Source organism: Citrus clementina, unplaced genomic scaffold (assembly GCF_000493195.1).
Source record: "Citrus clementina cultivar Clemenules unplaced genomic scaffold, Citrus_clementina_v1.0 scaffold_2, whole genome shotgun sequence".
Taxonomy (NCBI): Eukaryota; Viridiplantae; Streptophyta; class Magnoliopsida; order Sapindales; family Rutaceae; genus Citrus; species Citrus x clementina.
Window position 1 is genome coordinate 26,772,278 of NW_006262688.1, and position 15,986 is coordinate 26,788,263.

Here is a 15,986-nt window from a genome sequence, read left to right on the forward strand (position 1 = left end):
AGCAGTATGAGGTCCAGAACGTTTCCGATTCAGAGCCCCGATCACAGTATCCTCCACCCCAGAGTCAGTGGACACCAAACGAGATTCGAGCAAGTTGTAAGTGGTTAGCAACTCTCGGTGCGAACAGGAATTGGCCAATATAGTCTCGAGCCGCTTGAGTGGCCCAGATTTAAGCGGATAGTGCACACCCCAAGAACCTGAAATTCGAGCAGATATTTTATTAGAGATAAATAAGCAAAATGAGAACGACAATGGAGACAAGACATCTGTAGCGAGTAGGCAACCTGGGACCACGAAACGGTATGGAACGCAGTAATCCTTCCCTTCAATCTGTGCAACTTGACCCTAGGGACCCAAAAAAAAAAAATTCTTCCAAGTCCCACCGCCACCAATCGGAAGATCAGTTATAGATTTCCTGGTCTTGATACTAGATTAGAAGTAATACCAGCCGGCATCTTTGGGGCTGCTCTTTAGTTGGTACAGGTGCTTCACCTCGTCAACTGTTGGCTCGCTTTGGCAACATCTGTCCTACAGTATGGACAGACCAGAAAGTACCCGCTACCCATTGGGGTTCAGTTGACCAGGAGCTAAATTCAATCCATTGAGTATATCTAGCCCGGAGACTAACTAGCTCATCTACTGTGGTCGTGCACGACATAAAATCAATAGTGTAATTCTGTGATAGAGCTCTACCTCCCATTGTGCTCCTCCTATCTGGTAACGATGTTCCTAGTGAGGACATCTCACCAGAATCATTTCCCTGATCTTTACTCAAAGTGTCTTTCGAACCAGAAGAACACTCGTCGTCGTTATTACCAGTTGAGGAGGTTATTTGGGGAGACATCCTCTTAGCACTAGTCGCAACACTAGGTCTAAGGGGCTCTAAGGGGATCCCGGGGTCAAAAGTAGAATCGGCGATCAGACTAGGCAAGAAGCCTAACTCGTCGTCATCAATCTCAATGACTTTCTCCTTACCTTTTGACATTTCCTAAACTATAATCAGAACTGCACCACCAAACACTACCCAAGCAAAACGTAAAAGAAATTGTCTACAATTATCCACGATCGAGGAAAAAAGAAATAATACCTGAAGTTGTGACTTAGTCGGAGAGAGACAATGAAGGAAGCTTTTACGTCGAGTGAGATGAAGGACTTTTGGGGGTTTTGGGTTTTCTAATGAGGAACAAACTCTTGGGCTGCCAGCATTTAACGGCACAAATCCCAAGAGTTTCGTAACCGTCGTTTTGAAATTCAAATAGAGGGGTAGATTTCTGCCACATCACCTCATCCACAATTAAATGTGAAACGACTCTTGGCAGCCCTTTTCCTATCCCGCACAAGCAAGAACTGTCGAGTTTCTACTGTCGGCTCACTATGTTACCCAACACCAGAAACTGGGGGACCGGTGTTTGGGAGATGTACTTCGACGAGACCAGCCGTGATGAGCAGATATCTAGTAGCAGGGTTCCGCGAACAGGTATATCTTGTAAGAGTCTGGTAACAGGGGAACAGGAGCAGGAATGTTCTGCTCGTCCACGAATATGCCATCCACGAGGCCAGATTCCTATTAGAAGCATAAAACCATTCCTGCTAAGGGTTGAGGTGAGGAGACCCGTTCAACGACAGTTGGCGAGACGTGCTATCCAACCCGAGAATCAAGGCACGAAGGCCATGTAACCACCCACGATTACAGAAGCGGAGCATATACTTTCGAGAGGTGGGAAGATAACGGGCGAGAATGGAGGGAAGGTCTGAATTCAGGAGAGGCCTATAAAAAGGTAGCCAACGAAGGTAAAAGGGTTAGAATTTTTTACATTGAAACTAAGATAAAGAGAGCACTGAATAATCGGTACAAAAAAGAAGCCATAAGATTAGTGGTTAACGTTCCCAGGAACGAAAAAACTTCATTTCCGACTTGAGCATCGGAGGGTTTACGCCGAGAAAACAACCGGCGTGCTCTAACCTATTTCTGTGTACGCAGGAACCTCTGGAGAAGAAGCCTTACGAGAAGAGATCCTGGTCGTGGTAAAGTTGGTTGAGGAGAGATCTTGGTCGTGATCGAGAGGGTAACCAGAATCTCGCATCAACAGTTTTCTAAACATTTGTCTTCCGTTCCTCCTCTCTAATTATTTCCTCTTCATCCCATATTCTTCACATTTTCATCCCTTTTTATAAGCAACCAGCAATCTCTTCTCTTCTTATTTAGGTATATATATATGTATATATATGAAGCTATATGTATGTACGTACGTACGTATGTATGGATGTATATATAAGGTATGAATGTATATATGATTTACTGATATCATAAAATATATATATCTACTAAAATATTACACATTTACACTATTGAAACTTTAATTATATATGTGTGAATAATATTATATATTACTATTATAAATATATATGTCCACAAATACATTACACGTTAGTATTATTGAAGTTCTAAATATATAAAAAAATTTATAAACAAAATACTGTTTATACGTTTACCATTCCAAAAAAAAAAAAAAATCTCGTCCAATAATTAAGTTTTGATGATAAAAACTTATAAATTAATTTATAATAGAAAATATAATTGTATTATTGATTGGATAAATGAGTTAAGAATTTTAACTCTAACCCAAAATAAAAACAATCATATTAACTCATGCATAAATTATTGTTAAATTCAACGACGCATATGCATTTTATTCATGTTGTGTCAAATTTTGCTGGTAATAACAGAATTATTTGATATAAAAGGAAAAGTTATGTCCCTGTGAGAAATCATAAGTAGTTATCCGAATCCGAGCAGGCCCGAAATCACCCGGACCGAATCAATGAAAACAGAAGAGAGAAGACGGCGATAAAGGAGAGGAAGAGAATTTAAAAATTCGACGCGAAAACCGAACATAGGACCTGAAACCCTGACCCCACCACTATCTTCGATTCCCTTTTTGTCTTTCAGCCTATGAAATTCTCAATATTGACAACACTGCCACTCTCTCTATGGTTTCTTCATCGCTCCGTTGAACAGACCGACGAAAATGTCCCTACCTCAAATACAGTGTAAATAATGACGGAGGAATGTCTTCGGGAGTGGAAAAACGGAAACCGTAGCTTGTGAAAATACAGCGTAAATACATTGTAACTTTTTTCAGTGCTTACGAAAATTCCAAAGTATGAGATGAAATATATTTTATTTTTACTTTGATATGCAAGATTATTGGTATCGGTTTATTACTCAATTGTTAAAAGAGTGAAGTGAATTTGAGATTTTGAATTTTGTTAATAGGAATGGTTATTTGATTGTCAGTTTTTTGCTGGGTGGGTTATGGTTTTATGTTTTGGAAGTTTGTCAGTCTACAATTGGCAAATTAGCTCTGCTGACTTGAATATTAGTATGTTTGGGATTCGCTTGGTGAACAGCCAATGGACCTGAGTTCAGCTCAGGACAGATATAATAAATTTCAACTTTGCTGAAATTTGATTTGGATAGTGTGCTTGCAATAACACGAGGATAGAGGAAGATTTTACATGTGTCTTAAGTGTTTCGTGTTGTGTCATGTATTTAACTTACTGTGTTTTGTTTCAGTTTTGTGCTTTTGATCGATTAGTAAGACCAGTCGTATCTGTCTTGACCAAAATTTGGAATAAATATCTCATGTATGTAAAATTTAAACTTAGGAGCGTTACCGTTATGGTAAAATTTTGGAATTAAACATCAATTCCATCATAAAGGGAAAAGATTTGACTGGAAGAAGAATGAAATTGCCTATAATTTAGTTTGAGGTTGGATTGCTTTTACATGAAATGAGCTGATTAAGCTTTTGGTAAGCTGGCCTAGGCAATTTACTCTAGGTTCAATGTGCTTATATTCTCTTGTACATTGTTAGCTTACTGTGTGGCATTACTATCATAAATTCAAAAGTGGCCTATTAGCAGCTGCAATCTACTCTGTGAACTTTGTGGGTTTTTTTACCCATTTAATTCTGTGTGTAAGAATTTAGACGGGAAAAATGTTGAAGAAAAGTTTGATTTCAGGATTTTCCGTGGCTTTTATACCTTTGCTTGCTTTTGGGGTTAGACTTTCTGGAACTGTTTGATACATTGGTTTACTTAAAAGAAATTGGCGAAGCAAGGAAATGGCTGGTAAGGAATGGAGAGAGTAATAGAGAGAAAGAGAAGGGAGATATTGCAGGATGCATGGAATACACAAGATACTAATAACTTCAAGTGATCTTATTCACCTTGAGATCTGATTTTCATTTTTTCACTGGAAGTTGCAACTGAGGTCTGGTAAAACCATAAAAAGATGATGTAATCCTATAAATAAGCACCAAAATGTATTGGTGTTTTATTGCTTATAAGGTGCTGTTATCATGATTGCTTGTTTATTTGTTTCCTCATGCAGCCTGGATTTATCTTTTATAAAAAAGAAAAGAAGTGTTTCCTCAAATTTTAACTTACACTTGTGTGTTCACGTAATTTTGCAGCTTACAATGCCAGGAAAGCGCCATGTACGTCTAATAAATTTGGTTAGTGTTGAACCTTTCTACATGTGTGATTCTTGTTGGCATTTTTTTTTTAAAGTTGAGTTCGATATAATTATATTCCTTTTTTTAGGCAAAGTGGCTGGTGGAGTCTGCATGGGTGGCTCTGAGGCTTTTCCAGGAACGCTGTGAGGTGAACTTTGTTATATTAGTAGTTAAAATTGGTTTGCTGGTGATGATCTTGTAATAGATTTTTGTTTCTTGTTTTATCACATCTTTCAATGCTTTACTTCACTGATAACAGAAAGGACCTAATAAATGCATCATATTTTGTAGGAAGAACTTTTGTGGGCAGCAGAAATGATCAAGATAAAAGCTCAGGATTTGAAGGGTAAAGAGGTTAGTCATGATTATCTGGTAACTCCATTTACATTATATTTCACAATATTTAAACTATTTCACAATGTTTAAACTAATGTAAGTTTTTATTGTTGTAAGATTACATGTAATGATGGTCGAACATCTGTTACTTTAGCTGCTACAAATATGGTATACACTTTAATTTGTTGCTTTTGAACTGAGACATGATGAGTTATATGCTAAATGTGCTAATTCTAAGATTATTATTATTATTATGATTATTTTTACTAATTCTAAGATAAATAGTTGAGATTCTACTATTTTATATGGAAATTCTAATAAAACATTATTATATGACAAGCAAATGTAGGAGTCTTCTATAAAGTCCTTCAAGTTTGTATGTCTGTGCATAATGCAGAGTAATATTTAGCTGAAATAAGCAAGTTGGTGATGACTTATTCGTAGTCATATACAAGCATAATCATGAATTTGAAAATCTAGATTTATGCAATTGATGCACATTTTCTATTTATTTCAGGTGAAAGTAAACACTAGCCTTCTATATCAACAAACAAAATTCAACCTTCAACGAGAAAAGAGTGAAGGCTATGCCAAGCTGGTATGATAACTACCTAGTTTATATTTTTTTGGAAAATTTTCCAACATCTCTCTTGCTTGATCACCTTTCCATGAATGCATTGTATTCTTATGGTTTTTCTTTTATGGTGATCAATGATATAATTTATTTTGTTTTTTCCACTTATTAATGAAGGGGCATGCCAAGATAAGCTTTCTTTGCTTAAATGCATAGGGAGATTGGCTTAGTGGTTGCATTCGACAATGCATTTTGCTAAAAGCCCTTTGCTCTGTTTAAGCTCTAGATAATAGTTTATTTGTAATTTTGAAAAAAGTTTTTCCTTTTGGGATAGGGAAGAAAGCCAAAACTCTTTTCCTTTACTGTGAAGTGTAATTGGACTGCAAATAACTTAAGATCATATGGGTCATCCTGAATTCATCTTTAATATTACTTTTAGATAATAGTTGTCTTTGGTGAAGGGAAGTACGCTAAAACCTTATAAAGATGTGTTGTTCAGCTCTTTTATGGTTATCAAGGCTAGACAAGTAATTGTGTCTTAGTTGAAATGAAGAAAAAGCATAGGTAGCTTTTGGGAGGGAGTTTGTGTCTGGTCTGCTTTTGCCTCTTGTTTCTATGAACTGTTAGGATTCGTCTTATTTCTTTATTGATCTAAAATGTTTAGGGGTTTAAGGATTGTTTGATATAGATGGATATCTTTCGGATTAGAAGAAGAGATGATTAAACTTGCTTTTTCACATATCGGGTTTCTAGATATATTTTGTTGAGATTTGGTTCCCATTTTCTTCATTTTCCATGGACATTTGATCCACAATGTGTCTCTTTTCTTTTTCTGTTTACCTACGATTTTCTCTATTTGTTATCAAAACTCTATATTTTATTCACTCCACATAAAGAGAGAATCCCGACGCAGGGAATTCCTATAAGTTCGGTTGAGGTTTTGGAGATCAATTCTAAGATCACCACAGCTTGTAAAAGTGAAGATCAAACTGGGGGCAGAGATTTGGTGGCAGAGATCAAGAAATGGATAAAAGAGAGTGAGCGGAACAAGAGGTGCATTGTGGATTACGGAGCTGTAAGTGTTTTGGCAGCAGCATTTGAATCATTTTCAAAAACGTGTTTGGATGAACATGTTTCTGTCTTGGAGGAAATACTGTCGACTTTGACATTGCTGTTTCCGCTTGCGGGGGAAGCATTGACTTACTTGGGATCAGCTTCGTCCATGCACTGCATGGTCTGGTTCTTGAAGAGCGGAGATTTGTCAAGGAGAAGAAACACGGTGTTGGTGTTGAGAGAGCTCATTTCTTCGGATCATAGAAGAGTTAACATGTTTTTGGAGATTGAAGGAGCCATTGAATCGCTATATAAGCTGATCAAAGAGCCCATTTGCCCCACTGCTACTGAAGCTTTGTTCGTCGTCGTCTATCATATGATCACATCCACTTCTGTCGCTGACAAACCAATACAAAAATTTGTCGACATGGGGTTGGTTTCATTGCTGTTAGAAACACTTGTAGATGCGCAACGAAGCCTATGCGAAAAGGCCTTGGGTGTTCTCGACGGACTTTGCAGCAGTGATTATGGGAGAGGAGAGGCCTACAATAATTCTTTAATATTCCCGGTTATTGTGAAGAAAATACTGCGAGTTTCAGATTTGAAGACGGAGTTCTCGGTCTCCATTCTGTGGAAGCTATGCAAGAATGAAAAAAGAGAAGAGAAAACTGCTTTTGTCGAAGCGCTTCAAGTGGGTGCCTTTCAGAAGCTGTTGTTGCTTTTGCAAGTTGGTTGTGCTGACAAGACAAAGGGGCAGGTGACTGAGTTGCTAAAGCTGTTGAATCTTCATAGAGCTAGATGGGAGTGCATTGATTCCATGGATTTCAAATCCCCGAAAAGGCCGTTTTGATTCAAGATTACCAATTTCAAGGGGATTTAGAGATTTTTTTTTTTTCCATCAAAATTTATACAGTTCAATATTGTACAAAAGAACACAGATAAAACATATATAGCACACTTCATACAAATTCTATACATGTTTATTCTTATCGCTTGATTGAAAAACGAAAAATAGATTGAAGTTATGTGTTTCGAATTTGAATGTTCAAGATTTTAAGTTGTGTTTGATGTTGCATGAAGTTGGGATGAATAAAAGTGTCTTGTAATATTGTGTATCATTTAATTTCCTAATATGTTATGAGGGAAAAATCCTTCAACATAAATTTCTAACTTAAAAGTATATTTGTGATTGAAATGTTGTAGCCTTTAGGATTTTTAAAATAATATTACTATCCACAGACATTATTTTGGGTGGTTGAAAGAAATTTAAGCTGATATACAATTATTTGAAAATCTACAAAGCATAATTTGAAATTATATGTTAAATAAGAGTCGAAATTTGCCCTACACTTTCATATATATACATCACGCATATATTTACGACGGGCCAGTTTAATAATATTTCAGCTTTTAAAATAATTATTGTTTATTGTAATTATAAATAATCAGTTGTAAAAAAATAAGTTAAACGTTTAGTAATTTTTTTTTAAGTATTATGATTTTTTAAAGCAATCATGTCTATTTAGTAAATATTATTATTGAACTAATATAAGAATGTGAATGACAAAAATGGATTTTTTAACTTAATTTTTTTATTATCTCAATATAATTGTTAATAGTAATAATTTTTTTTAGAATAATACTAATAATCTTTTTAAATTTAACAATTTTGTTTTCTAATTGAATAAGGATAATTTTGAATTGTTATAATATATGTGAGGATGTATATGGAGTTGAATTAAGTATAAAAATTCTCAAAATTAAAATTTTAAAAAACTACTCATTCTTACTTTTCAGAATGATGGACTAATATTACCAAAAATAAGTTTTTAAAGAAATTACTAACAAAAAAAAGGGGGCCCTAAATTGTGATATTAGAAGGGTGCTTTGTCCTAATGGACTTACAAATTGTACAAGTAGCAGAATAATGGTACATTTGAGATTATTTTTGGGAGGGTTAAAAGTGATTTTGAAAAGATAAAAGTTAATTTTGGTGTTCGGTAAACTTTTTAAAAACACACTTTTAGCAAAATCACATTGTCTAGAAGCAAATTTTGAAAAGAAAGGAATGAGTGATTTTTCAAATCTAATTTTAAGAATTATTTTTATACTTAATACAATTTCATTTATATCCTCATATATATTATAAAAATCTAAATTATCTTTACAATTGAGAAGTAAAATCGTTAACTTTAAAAAGATGATGATGATGATTATTATTATTATTATTATATTGAGATAAATAATTAAAAAAATTAATAATATAAAATATTTATTTTTGTTATCAATTAATATATGTACATAATAAAAAATATTTTATGTACATGTTCATAAATGTTTAAATATATTTTATTTATTATTATATCCAATTTAGTCGTTTATATTCTTATAGTTGTTTAACAGTAAGATTTATTAAACACGTAAGAATGTTTTTAAAATTCACAATATTTTTTAAAATAAATTTTAACAAATGTTTAACTGATTCTTTTCATAATTGATTATTTTTATAATACAATTAACGACAATTATTTTAAAAACTACAACATTACAAAATTGGCACTAACAACGTAATAACACTAATAGTTCGGTAAAACAGGACGGTTATCAGCACAATATAGTAGCTATAAAATTAAATAGGAGCACAACAGTTATAAATGAGCAACCGTGAATCTTATATATTCACTAAATCAAATTTATATTTGAAGCAAATGGATTCACGTGGAATTAAAGGTTGATTATTCGTGTTATTAATTTCACGTCTAAAATTAAAGTAAATTGATCCTCACCCATATGGTACTTTTGGGTTATTTGAATATATAAATATACACACACAGTAGTATCCGATTTTAATCTTTGAAATTTTTCACTTTTTGTACTGAATGCAAACAGGTCAGGGTAGTTATGCTGATGATAATCAAAATAAGATCTTAAATCTGGAAAAATAAAATAAAATGGTATAAAGTATAAGCAATAAAAAAAAAACACACACACACACACTTTTTAATTTTATTTTAGACACGTTTTGGTGTAAATATATTGGGAGTTGTGGTTTTAAAGAGTAAAGTGTGTGATAAGTATTTTGTAGCTGTGGTTTATAAGTTAGAGTGATTTTTTTTTTAAAGTAGTTGTTCACTGAAAATTTTATAAAAAAAATAAATATAACGAAATTATGATATTTTATTTTTTGTCAACATTATTATTTAAATTTCATATCTAGTAAATACAATCAACTTTATTTTCATAGTTAGAAATTATGTTTTATTGCAGCTTAAATAACAAAAAAATAATAAAAAAGATACTAATTACTACAATCCTATAAATTTATGACAAATATATTTTTATTTGTATGTCACTTTAAAGAGTAGTGTTGCATATTCCAAATTTTTATTTATAGAATTTAACCTAAATAATATTTGTAAAAGATTATTAACCACTTAATGAATGAGACACATCACATACAATAATATCTAGGACAAAATATATCATTACTATATTTTAATTACTTGATAAATGACACATCACGTACCATAATATTTGGATAATCAAGAGTTGATCATATGCAAACAGAGTTTATGTCATTGATCATTCAACTCTTCATTGGGCTTGCTCATCTTTACGCACAAAGTAGTCAACGTAACATAGAATTGACCATAGAATTTTGAAACAAAAGAATGGGAAATGGGAAGAGTTGGCTCAATATAAAAGGAAAATACCAAATGTTTTACCTGGATTTTGGATGATCCAAATAAAAACAATAAAATAGTGAAAAGGAGACAAACGTTGGATGCTGCCTTGCTATGTTTGTAGTGTTCTCCTAAAGATGGGGAGGATAGTTAGGCGATCTAAGTGTGTGATGAAAAGAGGACAAAGATGAGATGAAAATAAAGATGAAGGCCACCAAATTTTATTTGAATGAAATCTACAAAACAGGGCAAATTTTGACGTTAGAGATGGAGTTAGCAATGACCGGCGATCACGCTGCGACACTCAAGTTAGACTTTAAATGTTGAGGAGCTGCTCATGGTCAAAAGTGGATCTTAAAGCTATTAAAAATGATAAGTATGCTTTTGTGAAGAAGATGAGGCAAATTTTAAAGTGACGAAAGTTTGTCCCCATTTGAGAGTGAACCTTGAGCTTTTGTGGAGTGTGCTTGAGGAGCATTTTAGTAGTTTCAAACACGTGGCACTCATTGATTGGTTGCCCTCCTTTGGGTGACACGCTTAGGTGTAAGAGGCAAAGAACCATCAGCCACCCTTTTGCCTATTATTTTATACATGTGGCAACCTCTCCAGCCAGTGGGCCTACTGTCTTTTGGACCACTGCAGAGGATAGTTAATGTGGCAGCCGCTCACTGATCATCCTAGGAATCTCTCCTTCCACTGTCTCCTTGCATTTAGCAAAAGTGAGATATTTTTTATTTTACAAATGATGGCATGCACTGTTCACGTGCGCCTCCAACCAGCGAAAAATCTAGTTTCCAATTATGCCATTTGATATTACGTGTTTTGCTGAAACTGCCCTTATTTTCAACGGGCTTATTTGCTGGCTTGCTTTGAGCTATCCTGACATGCTGGTCAAATTGCTCTGCTTTTTAACCCCCTCTTGCCAGGTGTTTCGTCATGCCATTGGTTCACATTTACACTCATAATTCGTCCCAAATACCAAATATTACCTCTAACTTTTGCTTACCATTCTAGACTCTTTTACTCCGGCACCAAACGGTTTTTTGGGCTTTTAATTTTGAATTGTGAATGTGAAAAAAAAAACAAAAATTGTACAAATTGTTATAGTACTAAATCACTGTTTTTAACTCCATCAATGAAAATTTATATGGTTGTACGCACTATGGGTGCGTTTGGCGCACTGTATTGTATTATGCTGTGTTACATTATTTTAATGCAAGTGTATTGTATTATGCTGTATTGCATTAGAACTGTATTATAATAATATTGTACAACGTTTGGTACTACACTGTATTAATTTTTAATAAATATTTGATATTACACTATGCTATATTAATTTTTTAATGAGTAATTTAAATTATATATTTATAAAATAACATTTATTAGTAGTTAGAAAAATACTAAATATAGAATTCTTAAATTTTAGAAATTTAATATTATCTTTTTGGTATAAACATTGAAAAAAAATCATAATTCTTCGTAAAGATTGAAATAAATAATTTAATCAAATAACCTTCAAATAATATTATAACATAAATAAATAATTAAAATGTACAAGATTAAGTTAAAAATCATTTTAAGATAATAAAATTAAAAAATTACACATACTATAAAATAATATAATAGCTGTAGTACGATAACCAACAAAATAGATTGTTAAAAATAATTCAAGTAATACAACAATATTTACAACCAACGTTTTTGCTATCTTTCTCTTTTAAAAACTCTTTTTTAGTTTTATTCTCAGAACTTCATAGTTCTTTGTTTTTTTTTTCTTTGCCTCTATGTTCTTTTTCTTTATTTTCCTTTTCCTTTTTTTTCTTCTGTTTCCTTTTTCATTCTTTTCCTTTTCCTCTGTTTTTTATCTTTCTTTTTCTTATAAGTTCCCTTTGGGTGATTTGTCGGAGAGTTGTGTGGCTTTGATTGCTGGGTCTTTAAGATCGCCTTCGATGGTTTTGGTGCTTGGGTTCTTTTGCATGCCTTCGTCGCCGACGCCATAGTATGTGAAAGAATATGGCAATTTTCTAGAGCTTGAATAGCTATTTTTCCGGTGGAATCGGCACCTGCGGCGGCGGGGATGAGGTCATGCTCGTCGGAGATGGTGGTTGTGGACATCTGGTTCTTGTTGCGGACATTTCTCCTTTCTTCGTCTCCTTCATTTTTCCTTTTTTTTTTCCTCTTTTTCTCCTTCTAACACAGTGAGACGTAATTCCGACTCCCCCACGAGTTTTTTTTTATGTGGTATTTGATGTATTACAATAGTAATTTTATGTGGTCTAATATTGTGTTAATTTTCGCCAAACGTAGTATTGTATTAATTTAATACAATACAAGATTATAATGAGGTGTAATGCTGGGTGCCAAACACGCCCTATATGATTATAGATCAGATTCCTAAAACATATTTAGATGTGCTTGGCGTTGGGGAAGCGTAGATATATTATTATTTCCAAATATTAGTACATTTAAAAATAAAAAATAAAAATCATACGATTACCGCCCCATGGAACATGACTGTGCTATTTGGTCAAGATCCGGCGGCTACCCGGGCCCCGTTTAATAAAGCGAAGAGAAAAATTGACCAAAAACTTGGACCGAAAATTTTAGTTGCATGATTCACCACAATTTTGCAATGTTCAGTTATCATACTTTATTCCAATAAAACAATTATGGGAACCGACGACAAAATTTCGATGCGATTAGCAAGGGGTGCATGAGTGAGTGCCATGACTTATTTAATAATTATAATTATTTATTTTATTTCAAAAGTTGTTTTTAGTATTATTTAGTTATATTTAGGTAGCGTTTACTTTTTGGATTGGAGTAGGAATCCTGAAGAGTGGGAATCCTAGGATTGAGAGTGTGGAGTGGGAGTGGGAGTAGGTTGTTTACTTACACTGGAATGGAAGTATGGAATGAAGATCAGAATCCAATTTATGTGTTTACTTTGTCTTGGATTGAGAGTAAATAGTTTCAAATTATAATTTTATCCTTATTTAAAGAATTATAGTTTTTAATTACAAAGCTAATAAAAAATATATTTAATGAATAAATATTTATTTTATTATATTTGTAAATTTATAATAATTATTAATATTCTTAATTATGAACATCACATTTTTTATTACTTTTAATTCTAATATAAAATGAAACATTATTTTATTTTATTTAATATAATTATATTAAATTTATTATTATATAAAATAATAATATAATATTATTTAGTACAAAATTAATATTTTCTTAGAATAAAATATTTATTATTATTATTATTAAATAAATATAGTACTATTATTTTTAAAATAAATACAATAATATTATATTTATTAATTCTCTATTAATATAATAATATTATTTTAAAATAATTTTAACTTAAAATCAATACAAATTATTATTTAGTTAAATATAATAATATTATTCAAATAAATATAATAATATTTATTTTCTTTTATTAATTATAAAATATTAAATTAAATTAAAAAAATAAAAAGGTAAAAAAGGTAGAGGTGAGAGTGGATTCCCACTCCCACCTCCCCCAATGGGAGTCCCACTCCCACTCCCCACTCCAAAAATGGGTGGGGCCTACGGAGTGGGATTCCCACTCTCTTCCCATTTCGAGGAAGTAAACGCTGGAGTGGGAGGAATCCATACTCCCCACTCCCACTCCAGCAAGTAAACACAGCATTAAAATAGAGTTCTTGGGAATCAACTTATGCAAAATCTCAAATTTTGAATTTTTTAAAGAAAGTTGTTGGGAATTTTTTATAAAATTATTTATTTTATTATCTTATTCCATTCATTTCATAGTATAATTTCAATATACTTGTTGATTATAATAATTTTATAATATTTAATAAAATCTCTCATTAACAATCAAATATATTTTTTTATGAATAAAGGTTCTATTTTTATAAGCTCTGATAGTAAAAATTCTTACTTGAATAATTTTATTTAAAGAAATGAAACTTCAAATAAGTTATACCAACTATGTACCTAATTTTGCTTTGCTTCCATTTGAAATAATAGAATATAAACATCCATTACCATTTCTTAACTCTTAATCACAATACATGTAGCATTTTTTTTTAATCTAAAATCTGAATGTGGTTTGAACATTATTGAAATCTAAATGGGTCTGAATGCATATGTCACAATTATACACACACACACACACACACACACACACACACACACACACACACACACACACACACACACACACACACACACACACACACACACACACACACACACACACACACACACACACACACACACACACACACACACACACACACACACATATTATTTTTTATGTCTAAGTATGAGTGGTAAGTTATTATAAACTCAAAACATCTTAAATATTTGCACTTATGACCTTGAAAGTGTTATATACTTCAAGGTTGAATATGTATATATTTATAGTGTTTTCTAGTATAATAGTTTTTTATACGTTATAAATATTTGTAAAGTAAGCATTTGATATATATTTTATGAAAAATAATATTGATAATATTATTTTTTACAATTTAACATAATATTTATACGTGAAAAGTTGTTATCTAATAAATGGAAGAGTTTTTTTAAATTCAAATTAAATGTATGTTAAGTATTTAATACCAAGTAAAATTTGAGATAAAGAAAAATTTTAGTGCGATATCTAATAGATAAATGGAAAATAAATATATTTAATGAGGATATTTCAGTGAAAAAAACTAATTTTCCATTCTGACATTTTATCATTAAGATAAAAATAAAAAAATTTTATTTTTCCATTAAAATAAAAATATCTTATAATAAGACTGCAAATACAAATCAAGAATTTAGACAATAAAACAATCATATCCCCATTTAGTTGTTTCCGCTTACACCTCCTTTATTAATTTCAAAGGAAATATTGTGTCAGTGTGGGGATACTGAGATACGTGATGGATGTATCCATACAAATTCATTTTCTGAAGTAAGGTTCATTTGTGGAGTCATGCTAGGGCTATGTCGGCAGCACATTGTAGCCCAATGTCCTGGGTCCGGCCCACTGACAGCATTATTAGGTGGTATAATAACATCAGCCTCTTTGATGTTATGCATATTCTTAAATAAAGGCATAGTCTATTCATTTACATCAAATAGGTCCGCCCATCTCAACTATCCAGGATTCTGCACTCATGCAAATGACGTTGAATTTTGTCAAATGCTCGAGTATTTTTCTGTCTTTATAACAGTTTCTACTTTTCTTTTCCTATTTTTCTTTTAATCAAATTTGTCTGATTCATAAAAAAAAGGTCTTTGCAAGCGGAAGTATCAAGTAGAGGTGGCAAAATTTGACACGATCCGATTATCCGACACGAATAAATAAGTATGTATTATCGAATTTAACATGATTATTAAATAGGTTGGGTCCGGGTCGACACAATTTTTTCCGTGTCGGGTTAGTGTTAAAGTTCATAATCTATTTACCTGATCAATGACCCGATTATATTTTTTATTTTAAAATAATTTGTAAGTTCTTATTATCAAAACTCAAATATTAGAGATGATTCTCTCTTTTATTTTTATTTTTTGAAAAGATAAATATAAACACAATATTTTATTTATAAAATTTTATATACATTTAGAGCTTTAATAATGTAATTATGTAAATGTGTAAAATATTGATAGATATGTATATTTTATAATCTCGATATATAATATTATATATATATATATATATCTAAAACTTTAATAGTATAAATGTGTAATATTTTGGTAGATATATATATTTTATAATATCAATAAATTATGTATGTACAACAATGTGTAAATGTTTGATATAAATTTTGT

The 15,986-nt window shown here is 31.9% G+C and overlaps 1 protein-coding gene across 3 annotated transcripts; it reads left to right on the plus strand.

Annotated features, from left to right (window-relative positions):
* Nucleotides 1–2,789: 2,789 nt before the first annotated feature.
* Nucleotides 2,790–7,435, plus strand: LOC18052087 (U-box domain-containing protein 21). 3 transcript variants are annotated; one of them, XM_024191329.1, is made up of 6 exons: nt 2,790–3,129; nt 4,479–4,520; nt 4,609–4,668; nt 4,812–4,874; nt 5,374–5,454; nt 6,344–7,435. In XM_024191329.1, the coding sequence occupies exons 2-6, from the start codon at nt 4,485–4,487 to the stop codon at nt 7,331–7,333; spliced, it is 1,230 nt and encodes a 409-aa protein (XP_024047097.1). In that variant the 5' UTR covers nt 2,790–3,129; nt 4,479–4,484; the 3' UTR covers nt 7,334–7,435. The 3 variants fall into 3 exon arrangements, with proteins under 3 accessions (XP_024047097.1, XP_006448118.1, XP_024047098.1); XM_006448055.2 differs by having other exon boundaries at nt 2,790–3,118; XM_024191330.1 differs by lacking the exon at nt 2,790–3,129 and adding an exon at nt 3,132–3,162.
* The last annotated feature ends 8,551 nt before the right edge of the window (nt 7,436–15,986 follow it).